The sequence below is a fragment of the Mesoplodon mirus genome, assembly GCF_964341445.2.
Source record: "Mesoplodon mirus genome assembly, chromosome: 3".
Lineage (NCBI taxonomy): Eukaryota > Metazoa > Chordata > Mammalia > Artiodactyla > Ziphiidae > Mesoplodon > Mesoplodon mirus.
Genome location: NC_138978.1, coordinates 178,670,064 through 178,685,235, shown reverse-complemented (window position 1 = coordinate 178,685,235; position 15,172 = coordinate 178,670,064). Strand labels below are relative to the sequence as shown.

The 15,172-nt window shown below is 49.2% G+C and overlaps 2 protein-coding genes across 4 annotated transcripts in view; one reads left to right on the top strand and one right to left on the bottom strand.

The window, feature by feature from the left end:
* The window catches only part of CAPN2 (calpain 2), a 54,425-nt gene extending 45,485 nt beyond the window's left edge, over window positions 1-8,940 (top strand). The window contains exons 16-21 of the mRNA XM_082614250.1: window positions 2,160-2,224; window positions 3,471-3,539; window positions 4,098-4,176; window positions 5,577-5,693; window positions 5,948-6,006; window positions 7,982-8,940. Of these exons, the coding sequence (XP_082470376.1) occupies window positions 2,160-2,224; window positions 3,471-3,539; window positions 4,098-4,176; window positions 5,577-5,693; window positions 5,948-6,006; window positions 7,982-8,005 (413 nt within the window). The 3' untranslated portion in view covers window positions 8,006-8,940. The remainder of the gene's footprint in view (window positions 1-2,159; window positions 2,225-3,470; window positions 3,540-4,097; window positions 4,177-5,576; window positions 5,694-5,947; window positions 6,007-7,981) is intronic.
* Window positions 8,941-13,088: 4,148 nt separating this feature from the next.
* The window catches only part of TP53BP2 (tumor protein p53 binding protein 2), a 194,343-nt gene continuing 192,259 nt past the window's right edge, over window positions 13,089-15,172 (bottom strand). For all 3 annotated transcript variants that reach the window (XM_082615459.1, XM_082615457.1, XM_082615458.1), the window contains one exon: window positions 13,089-14,035. In XM_082615459.1, the coding sequence (XP_082471585.1) occupies window positions 13,994-14,035 (42 nt within the window). In that variant the 3' untranslated portion in view covers window positions 13,089-13,993. The remainder of the gene's footprint in view (window positions 14,036-15,172) is intronic.

Here is a 15,172-nt window from a genome sequence, read left to right as displayed (position 1 = left end):
TGGCTGAACCGTCACCCCCACTCCTGCTTAAACGCCACCGTCACCACCAAGGAACTGGATGAAGGAGGTTCTCCCCGATGTGGGCGAAGGTTTCTGGAGTCTAGAGGTCAAAGATCACATCCAGGTTTCCACGACTTATTAGCTCTGTGATCTAAACCGAGTTAGATAATCTCCCTGACTCTTGTTTCCTTATCTGCAAAATAGGCATATTGTTACTTAACCTCTTCAGAGTGGTTGAATATCTTAAATAAGATGACGGGTAGGAATTGCCTAGCACAAAGCCTGGGCTCCGTATATACGGTGACTCTTATGATGATTAATTGCTAAGAAAAAGCGTGATGGGAGCCAGAAAGCATCCCCATCCCTGGATTCCCGGCTGTATTTAGTGGGGAACCACCGACAGTGACGACAGCTCACTGATAAGCCAGAATGGAGAAACAAGTGGTCCATCTTCCACTCCAGCTAAGGGGATGGCATTAAACAGGCTCATCTCCCAAATGTGTGTTCAAGGGAGCCTGGTCGAGCCAGTTCTTGATGGGGGAAATGTCACTTCAGTTGAGCCAGTGGGCCAGGCGAGTGGTTTCAAGGCTCCAGAAATGACTGCTTTCACGGACAGAACTGGGTGGAGACTTGAGAAGGAGCTGGAGAGCCATGGTCCTCAGGCACCTTTTCGGGTTAAACCGTTTCTTAAGCAAAAAATATCAAAGGATGGGCCTCCCTGGTGGCGCAGTGGTTGGGAGTCCGCCTGCCGATGCGGGGGATACGGGTTCGTGCCCCGGTCTGGGAGGATCCCATGTGCCGCGGGGCGGCTGGGCCCGTGAGCCATGGCCGCTGAGCCTGCGCGTCCGGAGCCTGTGCTCCGCAGCGGGAGAGGCCACAACAGTGAGAGGCCCGTGTACCGCAGGAAAAAAAAAAAAAAATCAAAGGATGAATTGTCCACCTCCCCAGTGTTGATCACCGCTGCAGGGGGTGGGGAGAAAGCACCCCCACACACTGCTATTCTCGCCCTCAAGTTATCACCAGAACTGTGCTGCTTTGATAAGACAGCAGTCCACTGAGCAGGGGTCTGTACGGTATCAGGAGTTCTCGGCCCGGATCCGAAATGAGGCATATGTCGTCGGGTCTGAGCGCCAGCCTGGGGATCGTCTCCAGAAGCCAGGGGGTCCAGCGGCCAGGGTAGGGCTTCCCCAAGGCGAACCCTGGTCCTCGGCACCCCTCCTCCAATCTGGGGGTGACGAGAAGATGGTGTTTACCCTCGAGGCCACCAGGCACAAGTGAGGTCACAGGCTGTTAAGCTGTGTAGTTGTCATGAACCCAGGGACACTGAGCCCCATTGTTTCTGCACAGATGTGGGGAGGGGGAGGGGAGGAATCGGGCCACGCTCGGATTCAGCTGCTGCTTGTTGGGGGCGCGGCAGTAGCCTCACCCGGGCCCCGGAACTCGTACCCTTCCCTGCTCCACACCCAGTGACGACTCCTGCCCAAGGGCCCCAGGCACAGCCCACACCCACACCCACACCCAAGAAGGGGTCAGAGCCCAGAACAGCAGCTTTGAGACAGGTTACGTCCTGACCTTTCACAAGGACATGAAAAGGGTGGGCTCCCCTGAAGGCTGTGGGAACAGGCTCACATCTGTGACAAGGCTCTCACGCCACCTGTCGACCACCAACTAGACGGGACTCAACCAGTGAGTGACTCACCTAGGAGAGCACAGGCTGCGGACAGGCTCTGGCCCTCTGGCTAACCCAGCTGGGGACACAGAGGCCCCCTAAATGCCTGCAGACGGGCAGTTAAGTAAACCCCTTCCTCTCTCAGGGCCCTGCCTAGAATGAACGCGTGGGGCCCCGCTATCTCCACAGGTGACTTTGCATCTTATGAACACTTCAAGGCCCAGACTCTTACCATTCTCTTATTTATTTAAAAAGCACTTATTATAACCCCGTATGCCCATGGCCGATATACAGAGAAGTCAGGCAAATGTAACACAGCCTCTGCACTGTCCCAGTATGGTGGCCACCTCCCTCATGTGGCTATTTAAAACAATTTAAGTGGCTCCCATATCGGAGGGTGCAGATACGGAATATTCTGCGATCGTACAAGGTTGTATTGGACAGTACTGCTCTAGAAGATGTTCCTGTCACACTTATTTTTGTCTCCTAGGCCAAGATATCAAGTCAGACGGCTTCAGCATAGAGACCTGCAAAATCATGGTTGACATGCTCGACGTATCCTTTAATGGGCCCCGCAGGACAGAGGCTGGGAGAGTTTGAAACTTCACTCCAGGAAGATACAAACGCAGGCCTCCTCCCCTTCACAGCGGCCAGCTGTCCCTGCTGGCTGAGGCGTAGGACTGTTGTCAGCGCCGACCTCCCTTGGTAGGGAAATTCGAGGAACTTCAGCTGAGGGAATGTGAGATGCCAGAGGCTGAGGGATTCCTGCAGGAAATTCCCGACAGTACGCCCGCTGGGCAGCTTAGATGTGTTACCTCTAGGGAAATAGTCCCTAAACCATGATACTCTTTTTTTTTTTTTTTTTAATCTTTTTAAATTTTTGGCTGCATTGGGTCTTCGTTGCTGCGCACGGGCTTTCTCTAGTTGCGGCGAGCAGGGGCTACTCTTCGTTGCGGTGCACGGGCTTCTCATTGCGGTGGTTCCTCTGGGCTGTAGGTGCACGGGCTTCAGTAGTTGCAGCCCGTGGGCTCAGTAGTTGTGGCTCGCAGGCTCTAGGCGCATGGGCTCAGTAGTTGTGGCGCACAGGCTTAGTTGCTCCGCGGCATGTGGGATCTTCCCGGACCGGGGTTTGAACCCGTGTCCCCTGCATTGGCAGACGGATTCTTAACCACTGTGCCACCAGAGAAGTCCCTACCATGATACTTCTGATGTGAATGCTTTCCCCAGTCATGATTTTCTTCCTGATTCATAAGATAGGGGCCCACCCTCCAAGAGCACTTCTCCTTGCTCTGGCTCCTTCCCAGGCCACCACCCAGCCCTGAGGCCGACTCATCATCCATCTGCTGTCCCTGCTGCTTACTGAGAGGTGCTGGGCAAGGATGGCCTGGATGGCTTAAGCTTCTATGAAGTTTCATCTGCTGGGCTCATGGCACCTGCCATGTAGCTCCCCTCACAAAAGGCCTCTTAGAAATAACGATACTCCCCAAATGGGCAAGGGCGCAGCCATTAGAAGCCACCTGAAGCCTGTCCTCCAACAGCTCCTTCTTAGCAGGAATTGGGGCCAGCTGCATAGCACCCCCAGACCCGTCAGTACAGAGTCGGGGGACCAGCAGGTCTCTATTGAGCCCTTCCACCAACCCTCAGAGGGAGGTCTAGCCAGTGTGAAGAGCAGGAAGAGGGTCCTTCTGCAGGGGCTCCTCGTGATCGAGCTGTGGTTACCAGGCTCTCCAGGGGAGAGGACAGACCAGGTGCACGGCCCACGTGAACCCAGACTCGGGGAGCTTTCCTTAACTGCAGGCAGTCGGATGGGAGTGGCAAGCTGGGTCTGAAGGAGTTCTACATTCTCTGGACCAAGATTCAGAAATACCAAGTAAGAGCCCAGGAGGGCCGGGCGGCAGGGGGGTGCATCTGTGCGGGCAACACGCCATGCACGTACTTTTGGATGCAGCAGCTCTTTAGGACGGTGGAGGAGCATCTCCAAGCAGAGGGGATTGTACTCATAACGGAGCTCAGAATGGGTGAAGACAGGGCTGGGCAAATGCAAACAGGAAAAGCAAAGACTTTGCAAGTTAAGTGGTTTACTTCCTGCATTATTGGCCGGAAACGGGGTCATCTAAAAGCCACCATCAAGTGTCCTGAAAAGGCCACGTAGCCCCTTGTAGTTTGGGTTTTTGACAGCTAAAGTACAAAAATGACAGAAGATAATAACAGGGGCTCATGTAGTTGGCTAGGTGATTTGATGGGCGTATTTATAAACTAGCTCATGGAGAAAGGCAAATACCCTTTAAGGCAGGAACATGGGTGATGCTTCCAAGGCCAAACTAGAGGCATGGAGCTGGAAGAACTTCAGGCCCACTCGGCACACAGCACAGAGAGGGAACTTGCCACCTTTTGGGTCATGGTTTTCTAACTATTTTGCATGTTCCAGAAAATTTACCGGGAAATCGACGTGGACAGGTCCGGAACCATGAACTCCTATGAGATGCGGAAAGCATTAGAAGAAGCAGGTAACACCTCCTAACTGTATTTTCTTTCTTTTATCTGTAGAATATGTGAAAACTTATTCTATACGATACAAAGTTTGGTCAGCTATGAAATAGAGTAGGTGCTGGTTCAGTACAAACACAGCCTTTTCATTCGCCTTTTGAAGATTAATTGGTAAAATGAAATGGAGTCCAGGACGCTCTGCCCTCTAAGCCTTCTGGAATCTCAGTTTTCCTCCAAGGGCCCCAGCAGGTCGCAAGCAAAGCCAGTTTTCAGCAGACCCACACACCCTGCCCTCGTCCGTTCAGGTGCAGGGCTGGTCAGGCAGAAGTGGGATGTCCAGCTCCACCCTTGGGTGAGTCTTTAGCAGCACGTGATGTCAGTAAAAGGGACACCAGCTGTGGGAGACCAGCAGAGTGGGAGACTGGTATGCTTAGGGGACAGATATGACAATATGAGGTTGTCCATTCGTTGGGATGTAATGCTGCAGCAGAGACCCCAAATAAGTGGTTTAAACAGGATACACCTTCCTCTCACATAACGATTCAGGCTCAAGCCGACCAAGGCCAGATGGTGTCTCCTGCTGTCAGGGACCCAGGCTCCTTCTCTCATACTGTGTCACCAGCCCTTAGATCGTCACCCGTATCTGCAGGATGGGGACGGCTTGTCACCACAACCACGTTCTAGCAGTGGGCTGACAGAAGGAGGGAAAGAGGGGCCCCTTGCCTTTAAGGGCACCTGTCACTCTGTACACAAATCCCAGTGCCAGGGCTTAGTCACAAGGCTTCAGAGGGCTGCCAGGGAAGCTGGGAAATGCAGCCTTGATTCTAGGCAGCCATGGCCTGTTAAAAATTCTACAACTATGGAAAAAGGGAGAATTAATATTAGTTTAGCATGAACAGTTTCTGCCACATACATCCAGGAAGAATCTAGTCTCCAAGGCGATTCAGAGTGAGACAAACAGAAAAGGAGATAGGGTATGATAGCATGAGATAGCCTGACCATGAAAGTAGGAACAGGCAAGGAAAGTCTTACATGTTAGTAAGGAGACGGGACTTCCTGGTGGTCCAGTAGGTAAGACTCGGCGCTCCCAATGCAGGGGGTCTGGGTTCGATCCCTGGTCGGGGAACCAGATCTCACATGCATGCCGCAACTAAGACCTGGTGCAGCCTAAATAAATAATAAATAAATATTAAAATGCAAAAAAAAAAAGAAAAGGAGAGAGGCAGGGTGGAGGTGAACAGTGTGGAAACAGAAACAGTGGCAGGAGGCACTGGCTTTGCAAAATAAAAAGTCTCCCAGCAGAGCAGCCAGGGGACCAAAGCAATTTTAACTGTCATCTGCCGGGTCCAGAGCCCATGAACAGAGCCCCAGGGTGCAATCGAACACTTGGCAATCGGTCTGCATGTTCATTTAACTGCAGGTTTCAAGATGCCCTGTCAGCTCCACCAAGTCATCGTTGCTCGGTTTGCAGATGACCAGCTCATCATCGATTTTGACAATTTTGTTAGGTGTTTGATTCGACTGGAAACACTATTCAGTAAGTGCCCATTTGGGTAAAGGCCCATTTCAGCTCTCTCGGTACAAAAGCAGCCTGCCTTTCCCCACGGGTGAAACCACCTGAGCCAGAGACGTGTCTGTCCAGTTGAGAATGAAAATCCTTCTTTAATTTGGGGACAGAGGGAAGAAATCATAACTTGTGACATTCAGTGAAATCAGCTGCCAGACTGGGGAAAAGGATAATGTGACCTCTTTGCAGCTCACTTATATGACATCCTGTTTCTGCCTCCACAGGGATATTTAAGCAGCTGGACCCCGAGGACACTGGCATGATCCAGCTTGACCTTATCTCTGTAAGTCAGCAGCTTCCCAGCCCCTACTCCTAGGGGACGGAGGGGAGAAGGGCTGTTACTTGGGCGACAGAGATCTGTGGCTTTTGGTCTGTCAGGCTGTAAATTGTAAGATCCCACCGTGCACCTCTATTGGCAGTCATTTCCCAACTACCCATTGATTCTCGAGTCCAAGAAAACACCTGGTCCCTCCTCCCAGAAGCTTTGCCTTGAGAATAGCACAAGGTTAAAATAAGAAGAGGGTGGCTGCAGAATCCCTCTTAGAAAAATAAGCTGCTAATTAGCATGCATGGGAGAAGATGCTTATTATGCAAAGAAACCCTTTGGATGAAATTCAAGTGGGTCTTGGGAAGATCTGTCATTCTTAGATCTACTTAAAATACTTTCTGCACAAATTACTTTTCTCTACTTCCTCCACCTTTAAAATAAAATAACAATAGTAGATAAGCTTACCATATATAATGATTGTGCTCATGTGTCTGGAACCCCAGCAATGGGCACCTCTGAAGCGATCATCGCTCGAATTTCAGCTGGTAGGCCAATTCCACAGAAAGCAAAGCGCAAAATGTTCTCTTGTCATCCGAAGACAGCAAGTTCTCTCACTTCAAAGAAGGAAGCCAGCTGGGGTTACTTTTCATCCTCACCCGGCTCCAGCTTGCATTTTCCTCTGTCCAAGGGGGAACTGAGCTTGGAGCAACACAGGCTACAGAGACTGGGGTTGGGTGGCCAGTGCTGGGTAGGAACGACCAAGTCCCAGGGACCAGAGAGGAACAGAGTCGTAAGAAGGACGAGGGTGAGGGACCGGCACCTCCTTCCACTGAATTTCAAACTCTGGAGGAAGCCAGCAACTAAAGAGCTCTTTCACTCGGTATTATGCATTTTAAAGTAACGTGAGCCAACTGTTCTGGTTCCAAAGAACACTAACTTGCTTAAAACTCTGTCGCTGGAGCTTCCCTGGTGGCGCAGTGGTTGAGAGTCCACCTGCCAATGCAGGGGACGTGGGTCCGTGTCCCGGTCTGGGAAGGTCCCACATGCCGCGGAGCGGCTGGGCCCGTGAGCCATGGCCGCTGAGCCTGTGCGTCCGGAGCCTGGGCTCCGCAACGGGAGAGGCCACAACAGTGAGAGGCCCGGGTACTGCAAAAAAAAAAAAAAAAAAAAAAAAAAAAAACCTCTATGTAGCTCAGGAAATAACCCTCCCCTGAGACTGCACTCTAAGGTAGAGGCAATACAACTGGGACCTAAACATGCCACGTGTGCAGTTTGGGAAACTGTAGCCCCCTTTATCCTTCTGGCTGGAAATCTTATTCCTCCCCGGCTCCCACTATTTTCTGCGGCCAGCCTACTCAGACCATCCTCCCATTTCCTCTGAGAAACATCTGACCCACTGGCTTTCCCTCCTTTTTCTCAGCCTCGCCTTTCACAGGTCCCTGGAGTTCCCCACACTCCACTCTCTTTTTGCTGAGGCTGCAACAGAAGACGACCTCTCCTTCAGTCTGCAGTGATTGTTAGCCTTGCCTGCAGGTTGCAGTCCTGGGGAGCTTCGCAAAAGTCCTGATGTCCAGGCCCATCCCAGACTAATTTCATTAGAGTCTGATTTAAAGTTCCCAGATTATTCCAGTAGAGAACCAAGGTTGAAAACCACTAATTTAAGGGCTATCCAAACTAACCTTTGATGTGACACTGAGGCAGGGATACAGAAATGCTAAGTTTTCCAAGTTTCACGTTTCATGTGTTTCAGTCAACCCTGTAATACGATTCATGACCACCTGATTCAGATAACAGCTTTTTACGACCCTGAAAAAAGCTAGACTCTAGAAATCAGGTAGAAAAAATGTGGGTTAATACTCTGATATCGTAACCCTTGATCAGCTTTTCTCGTACAACAGTCAATCTTTCAGAATAATCTCTAGGTACTTAGATAGCCTTTTAATTTTAAGAATGCTCACTGAACTGATTTGTTTTTTTTCCTTCCCCACAGTGGCTGTGTTTTTCAGTACTTTGAAGTTATAACTAATCTGCCTGAAGACTTCTCATGAAAGAAGATCAGCCAAGGACTAAGTCTCCACAGAGAAACTTTTTATCTGGATCTTGAAATTATGGGAACATTTACTTAAACTGATGATTAGAGCTGAAAATGAGGATACTATCTACTTGAGAAAGCAGAGCTTTCAGATATCAAAGTAAAAGATTTGCATATAATCATACTAAATGCAAGTGAGTCACTTAACCCTTGAAAAACTTAGAGGAAACCTTCAATCTGTACATAGTATACACTTTACTTTTTACACACTTTCCTGTTTATAATAATATTAAATCAGGAAAAAATGCAGGGAGGTATTTAACAGCTGAGCTTAATTTAACATTCAGTCAACCTTAAAGGACACAAGGTCCTTGCCAGCAATATTTAAAGCAACTTTGAGTTTAAAAATACAGTTGTGACATGTACCAAAGAGCTGTCCAGGGATTACCATTTCCCTTGAGTAAAATGGAAAAATCTGATGCATCACGAAGGCGTCTGAAGAGGCCAGGTTAGAAGCACATCTCTATCATTTGGGTTAAATAAGAGACAGATTTTATATAAAATTGATTGGTTAACTGTGTCTGTCTCAAGTCCTTGCGCATGTCTGGTCTTATAAACTGAGCGTTAGGATACTGAAGGGACGCTCCTGTTGCTCAGCTGAAGTGATGACCCAAACCGGGGGTCCCGTCTGCAAGCCCACAGTGACAGAAGACAGCACAGCTGTTCGCCGCCTGCCTCGAACCTTCCCAGACTTCACCGCTAGCGTGCGTGCACGGATCAGGGGGGACCCCCGTGGAAACCACATGCACGGGTTTCCTGGCTTCACCCTGGGTAAATGCTAGCGACACTGTGCAAATACTGCCTTGTTGCCTTATCTTCTTCCAAATGTACTGTTCAATAAAGAGTCGCCCAGGCAATCCCACGTGGGTGCTGCTCTTCCTGGAGGGCGCAGCGGTGAGCACACCCAATCACACCCCGTCCCACTCTAGCCAGGCTCGCTCCCTCCGTAAATGCCGGTATTGAGAGGAAAGGGCAGCTGACCTCCATGTCGGTGTGGAACTATACAGCTTTCTAAAAATCCAATTCAGAAGCTTTGATAATTGGCCATAAAGTCAGCTCCAATTCCTACTGCTCCTTGGTCCCTTAAGGAGGTACCAGCAAGTTTGTGCTCTGCCCGCCACCTGCCTGTCCCTTTGGTGGAGGGAACAAGAGGGAGCCAGGAAGACATGCAGCTAAACCATGGTCGTCTGCGGGGATCCTTGAGGAACCGTAGAAGGGAAAGATGTCAGGTGGCTAGAGAGAGGCAAATGGCAGCCTACTATCTCATGACAAGATAGGAAGATGGGTTTCCCAGATTCAACTCGCAGGAGTTTAAGTTTTCCTGTTTGCGGAGCATCTCAGGGCCCAGAGGACGCGGGAACCAAGAACAGGCAGCACTTTCCCTGGCGGGGGCGGGGGGGGGGATTTTCTCCATTCAGTAGAACCGGGTTTGGGAGGGCTGGATGCTCCCAGTGACACGGGATTGCTATGGGGGGGGGGTTGGCTGACCACTGGAAGGGGCGAGGAGGGTGCTAAGGCGGTTGAAATACAGGCGTGGTAGACATTGGGAGGGGGAGGGCAGGCAGGCTCCCCCAGCCCACCCAGGCTGCTCCAGACCTTTCCCACCGCTCCCGGTGCACTTGGACCTGCCGCGCTGCCTGAAGTTGGAGTTCACTTTTAGTCACAGGATAAGAAATAATGCTTTAAAAAAAAAGAAAAGATACGGTATATGCTTATCGTAGCAAATTTAGAAAAGATTTAAAAGAGAACGGGAGAGGTTTCACGGGGGAAAAGAACCAGATGATAAAGTAAACCCCCCCCAAGACTTCTGCCCCGAGGAAGTCACCCTAATTTAATTCCCCATTGCTCTCTTCCCTCCAGTCCAAAAGAAAAGCCCTCCCCATCTCCGCTCTGAACTGCAGTCTCAGCCCATCCGCTGGCCCCTCTCTATCTTCACACTCTCTTTCAGGTGCCTTAGGCCTGCCACCTGGTAACACGCAGACCACCCGCCTCCTCCCCGCCTCCCCTCCTTCCTCCAGAGCCAGGCCTCCCCAGCAGCTACACCCCTGCATCTTTCTGTGACTCCTTTACCTTCTACGATCTGGCTAATGGCCTGACCACTCTCCTAAAACTGCTTTTGATGATCACCACTTACCTCCCAAAGCCAAAAGCTATGAACATGTATCTGCCACCACCCTCCCCGACTCTGTGCTGCCGTCCCTGCCGTTCCCTCTCCCTCTCGGACACCCACTCTGGCTGGCGTCCTGCTCGCCTGCCTCCCTGGCTGACTCCCGTACTACCCTGGTTAAAACCCCTCGGTGGCTCCACTGCCCTTAGACTCCAAGCACAGCTAGAGTATACACCCTACCCTCCTTAGCAGGGCGCATTCTCCAGTTGCTTTATCCCCACTTATTTTTTCAACAATCTAAAAATTCTGCTCCCATAAAGATGTGAGCACAGCATTGATGATAACACAAGCGAAAGGCAGCCACATGTTCAACACAAACGACTGGATGAATGACGTGGTGGAATACTACGCAGCCATTAAAAATCATGCATGTGATGCAATGTGAAGCATAAAACAGGACAATACAGAATTGCTTAAACAGTATGCTCTCAACTATGTGAAGAGAAAATCACAAGACTAGAAAGAAATAGGCCCGAATGTTAGTTATGGTTGCCTCCATAGTGGTCTTTTCCCCCCTTGCTTCATAACCTTTTTCTATACTTTTAAGGAGCTTTTTTTTTTTTTTTCCGGCTGTGCCACGTGGAGTCCTAATCACTGGACTGCCAGGGAATTCCCTATAGGGAGCTTTAATATACGGATATTCTGATAATAAAACAAGTTAAAAAACCCCAAAGGGGGCTTCCCTGGTGGCACAGTGGTTGAGAGTCCGCCTGCCGATGCAGGGGACACGGGTTCGTGCCCCGGTCCAGGAGGATCCCACATGCCACGGAGTGGCTGGGCCCGTGAGCCATAGCCGCTGAGCTTGCGCGTCCGGAGCCTGTGCTCCGCAACGGGAGAGGCCACAACAGTGAGAGGCCCGCGTACTGCAAAAAAAAACAAAAACAAAAACAAAAAAAACCCCAAAGGGAGAATAAAAACAAATGATGCTCTAAGTTTCAGACTAAGGAAATAAAAGTGAGAATGATCACGTTTTCCCAATTTTCCCATCATCCCTTTTCATACATTGGCACAATTTGTTGCGGGTCTCCAGGCACCTTCACGTATACTCCTTAGTATGGTTTCCCTCGACCCCACCTCAGATTATACACACAAGGCTGAGTGTCCCGGGCAAGGTCACAGGATGGATGAGTAAGCGCACCAGCCCAGGACGAGAATCCATTGTTTTTTTGGCTCCTTTGCTGCTGTAACTTGTTAGCACAAACTTGGTGGCTTGAAGAACGACCACCATCTCCCAGTTCTGTAGGTTAAAGTCCAACACCTCTCTTATTGGGTGACGCATTCTTGCTGGAGACTGGAGGAGGATCTGTTTCCAGGCCCGCTCATGTTGGCAGAATTCAGGTCCATGTCGTTGTAAAACCGCGGTCCCCGTTTCCTTGCCGGCTGTCAGCCAGGGGTTTCCTCAGTTTCCACGTTCCCTGGCTCATGACCCCTTCACCTTCAAAGCCAGCCACAGCAGGTCGAATCCCTTCACTTCAAATCTCGCTGTCCTCCCCTTCGGCCTCATCTCTCCTGCTTTGAAGGCCTCAAGCTGGGCCCCCCGGGATGGGCCCAGGATAATCCCCCTATTGTCAGGTGAGTTGATTAGTAAATTTAATTTAAATCTCAAAAATCCTTCACGGCAGTACCTGGATTAGTGCTTGATTAAATAACCAGGTGTCTCAGTCTGCTCAAGCTGCTGTAACAAAATACCACAGGCTGTGTGGCTTAAATAACATTCTCATGATTCTGGAGGCTGGGAAGTCCAGGATCAAGGTGCCAGCAGATTCAGTGTCTGGTGAGAATGGCAGCCTTCTTCAGGTATCCTCCCATGGTGCACTAGACTCTTCCTCTTACGAGGACACTAACGTCATCATGCAGACGCACCCTCAGGACCTCATCTAAACCTAACCACCTCCCAAAGGCCCCACCTCCAAATACCATCACATTGGGGGTCAGGGCTTCAACGTGAATTTTAGGGGGACACAAACATTCAGTCCAGGGACTTCCCTGGTGGCGAAGTGGTTAAGAATCTACCTGCTAATGCAGGGGACACGGGTTCAATCCCTGGTCCGGGAAGATCCCACATGCCGCGGAGCAACTAAGCCCGTGCACAACTGCTGAGCCTGAGCTCTAGAGCCCGCGAGCTACAACTACTGAGGCCACGCGCCGCAACTACTGAAGCCCGCGCACCTAGAGCCCGTGCTCTGCAACAAGAGAAGCCACCGCAATAAGAAGTCCACGCTCCGCAACGAAGAGTAGCCCCCGCTCGCCGCAACTAGAGAAAGCCCGCGTAGACCCAACGCAGCCAAAAATAAATAAATTTATTAAAAACAAACAAAAACCATTCAGTCCATAGCACCACAGGACAGGAATACGAGGGGCTGGGGGGGCATCTTTAGAATTCTGCCTACCGCACAGGTCTTCGGGTGTTTCATCCACGTTGTCACCACTTCTGCATTGCTCTGAAAGGCATCGTATGTTCTGTCATTCACCTATCTTCCTTTTCTGGTAGAAGTTAGCTACTCATAAAAATGTATAAGGAAAAGTGACCATTGGTTTTTTTCACCTGTATCTTCTATTAAAGGAAACAGTTTCACTAAGCAAAATGAGTTCCCCCAAAATTCACAAACTTGGTAACATATTAATAAAACGACGTGCAGACTGTGTCTACGTAAGTTTTCATCCCATAAATGTGTATAACTCTATGAAGAATCTGAAATAAAATGAGGACACTGAAACAGCCTATCAGAAGCTCCAGGTAAAGGTACAGGTTTCTAGCACCATGGCCTCTAGGATCTTTAAAAAACGTCTTAATTCTACAACAAAGACCGCCACAAAACTCACAAATTGCAAAACTGAGCAAAGAAATACTTACGTTTAATCACATGGCTGGTAAAAAAAAAATTCTTATTATTTTTCAGCAGGGTACGATATTCCAATGGCTTAGGAACGTTAAACAAGGCTGTGAACATGACATAAAAAACTAAAGCCAGTAAAAAGCTTAGAGTCAAAAAGTTTACCTTTATTACAATTGTTTTTAAAGTCAGCTATGATCTTGACAAATATCATGGGTAAGTCTATATAGCAAGTCTCTAATTTCCGAGATACAAAAGACAATAAATATAGATTCAAACTTCAGCCTAAAAACAAGAGTCTAAATCTAATTACCTGTAGTGTAGTGTGGTTTCAACATTTTGAATACATGACGCTACAAGAACTCATACCATAAAGTTATTGCTCACTGACAGCCAACAAACAGTTCTTCACGGACGACACACAAGTGTGCGGCACCTTCGAGCCTCCAAGTGAGTCCCCCATGGGTCTGCTGGTGCTGGGGGACAATCCGAGATGGCACCATGATGGCACTGCTCCTTCTGGGGGGAGGACAGGGACGGGGGCAGGCAGTGAAAAACGCCCATTTAAGCAGGCCATGAAGCTGATCTCCCAGTAGCCCAATAAGTGGTCCCGTTTCTTGCAGAGAACAGGACGGTCACCGTGTATCTTTCGGAGTGTGACACAGAGTACCTGTATCCAGCCCAGAGTGGTCAGCTTCCTGACAAGCTCCGTTCATTCCATCGTGCTGGGCATCCTCCACCAGCAGTGACTGCTCCAAGCCTTCATTTGCTTCCAGAGCCCGTTCTTCATTGCTTTCAAGTTAGTTTGTCATTAAAATAAGTCTTACAAAACTTTTGCCACAAACAATCATATTATTTCTTCTTATTGGTAACAGATTAATTCTTCATTAACTAAAAGTGTGCAAAGTTTCAAGCCAAGCTCCTTTGTCTTGGTTTAATTCTTGGGTATAACTGTAAAGAAGAATTTTAAAAACATTTATATACTGCACAGACGTGGGAGTATAACACATTTTCAAGAAATATGGGGGGTAGAGACGGGTGCTGATGTTACAAGAAAGAAATTAAACCAAAGAAAGAACTCTCTGCCATGTGAAACACCCAGAGCTGCCCAAAGATTCATATTTACCAACTCCTGCACAAAGGACATTCAAAGGTCACAGGGGTTCCCTCAACAGGGACAACGCCATGGTGCAGTGATATAAAATCCATGATGCGGGCTTCCCTGGTGGCGCAGTGGTTGAGAGTCCGCCTGCCGATGCAGGGGACACGGGTTCGTGCCCCAGTCCGGGAAGATGCCACATGCCGCGGAGCGGCTGGGTCCGTGAGCCATGGCCGCTGAGCCTGCGCGTCCGGAGCCTGTGCTCCGCAACGGGAGAGGCCACAACAGTGAGAGGCCCGCGTACCGAAAGAAAAAAAAAAAAAAATCCAGGATGCTCTGAGCATTAACTCCATCTACACAGCCTACTGAACTGTAAATCAAGTCCAACAAGGACCACAAAGGACTAGAGGTGACTTGCAATACGCTATAAGCTCCAATGCTGGGAGCTTCCATTCCAAGGGAAAAGATAAGAGGTTAAAAAGTCTCTATTTTAACTTTATTCACAATGGACGTCACACGGTGTCATGGGACTTGAGGCTATCAGGAACCAAATGCCACAGACTAAAAGTCTACAGATTTGAGGAAGGATAAGTGGAGTTTTTTGCTTTAGGATTTGGTGGTTTTGTGTTTTCCATAACAAGAGCGGGCAAGGAGAGTGTTCATGAAGCCACGAGCAAGTCAAACTAGTCACTCAACTGGCAAACAGAACAAAGCCCCTCCTCCTGCCCCTCCCCTAGACAAAGGGAAAAAAAGGTTTACTGAAGAAGGAAAGTCAAGTCAGACTTCCAGCCAAAACTGAAAAGTTAACCGAGGGATCAATGTTATTATCAAGGGTTGTTTTTCTCTGTGAGGAAAGATATTTTAGCCAATATAATTATCTACACTTGTATGTGAGCCTCTGACTAAAACATTTACGCAATTTCCTTTTTTAAAAAAAACCTCAAAAGGAACCCAAAGAAGTTGTGTAGAGGCCACTTCTACCCAGGAAA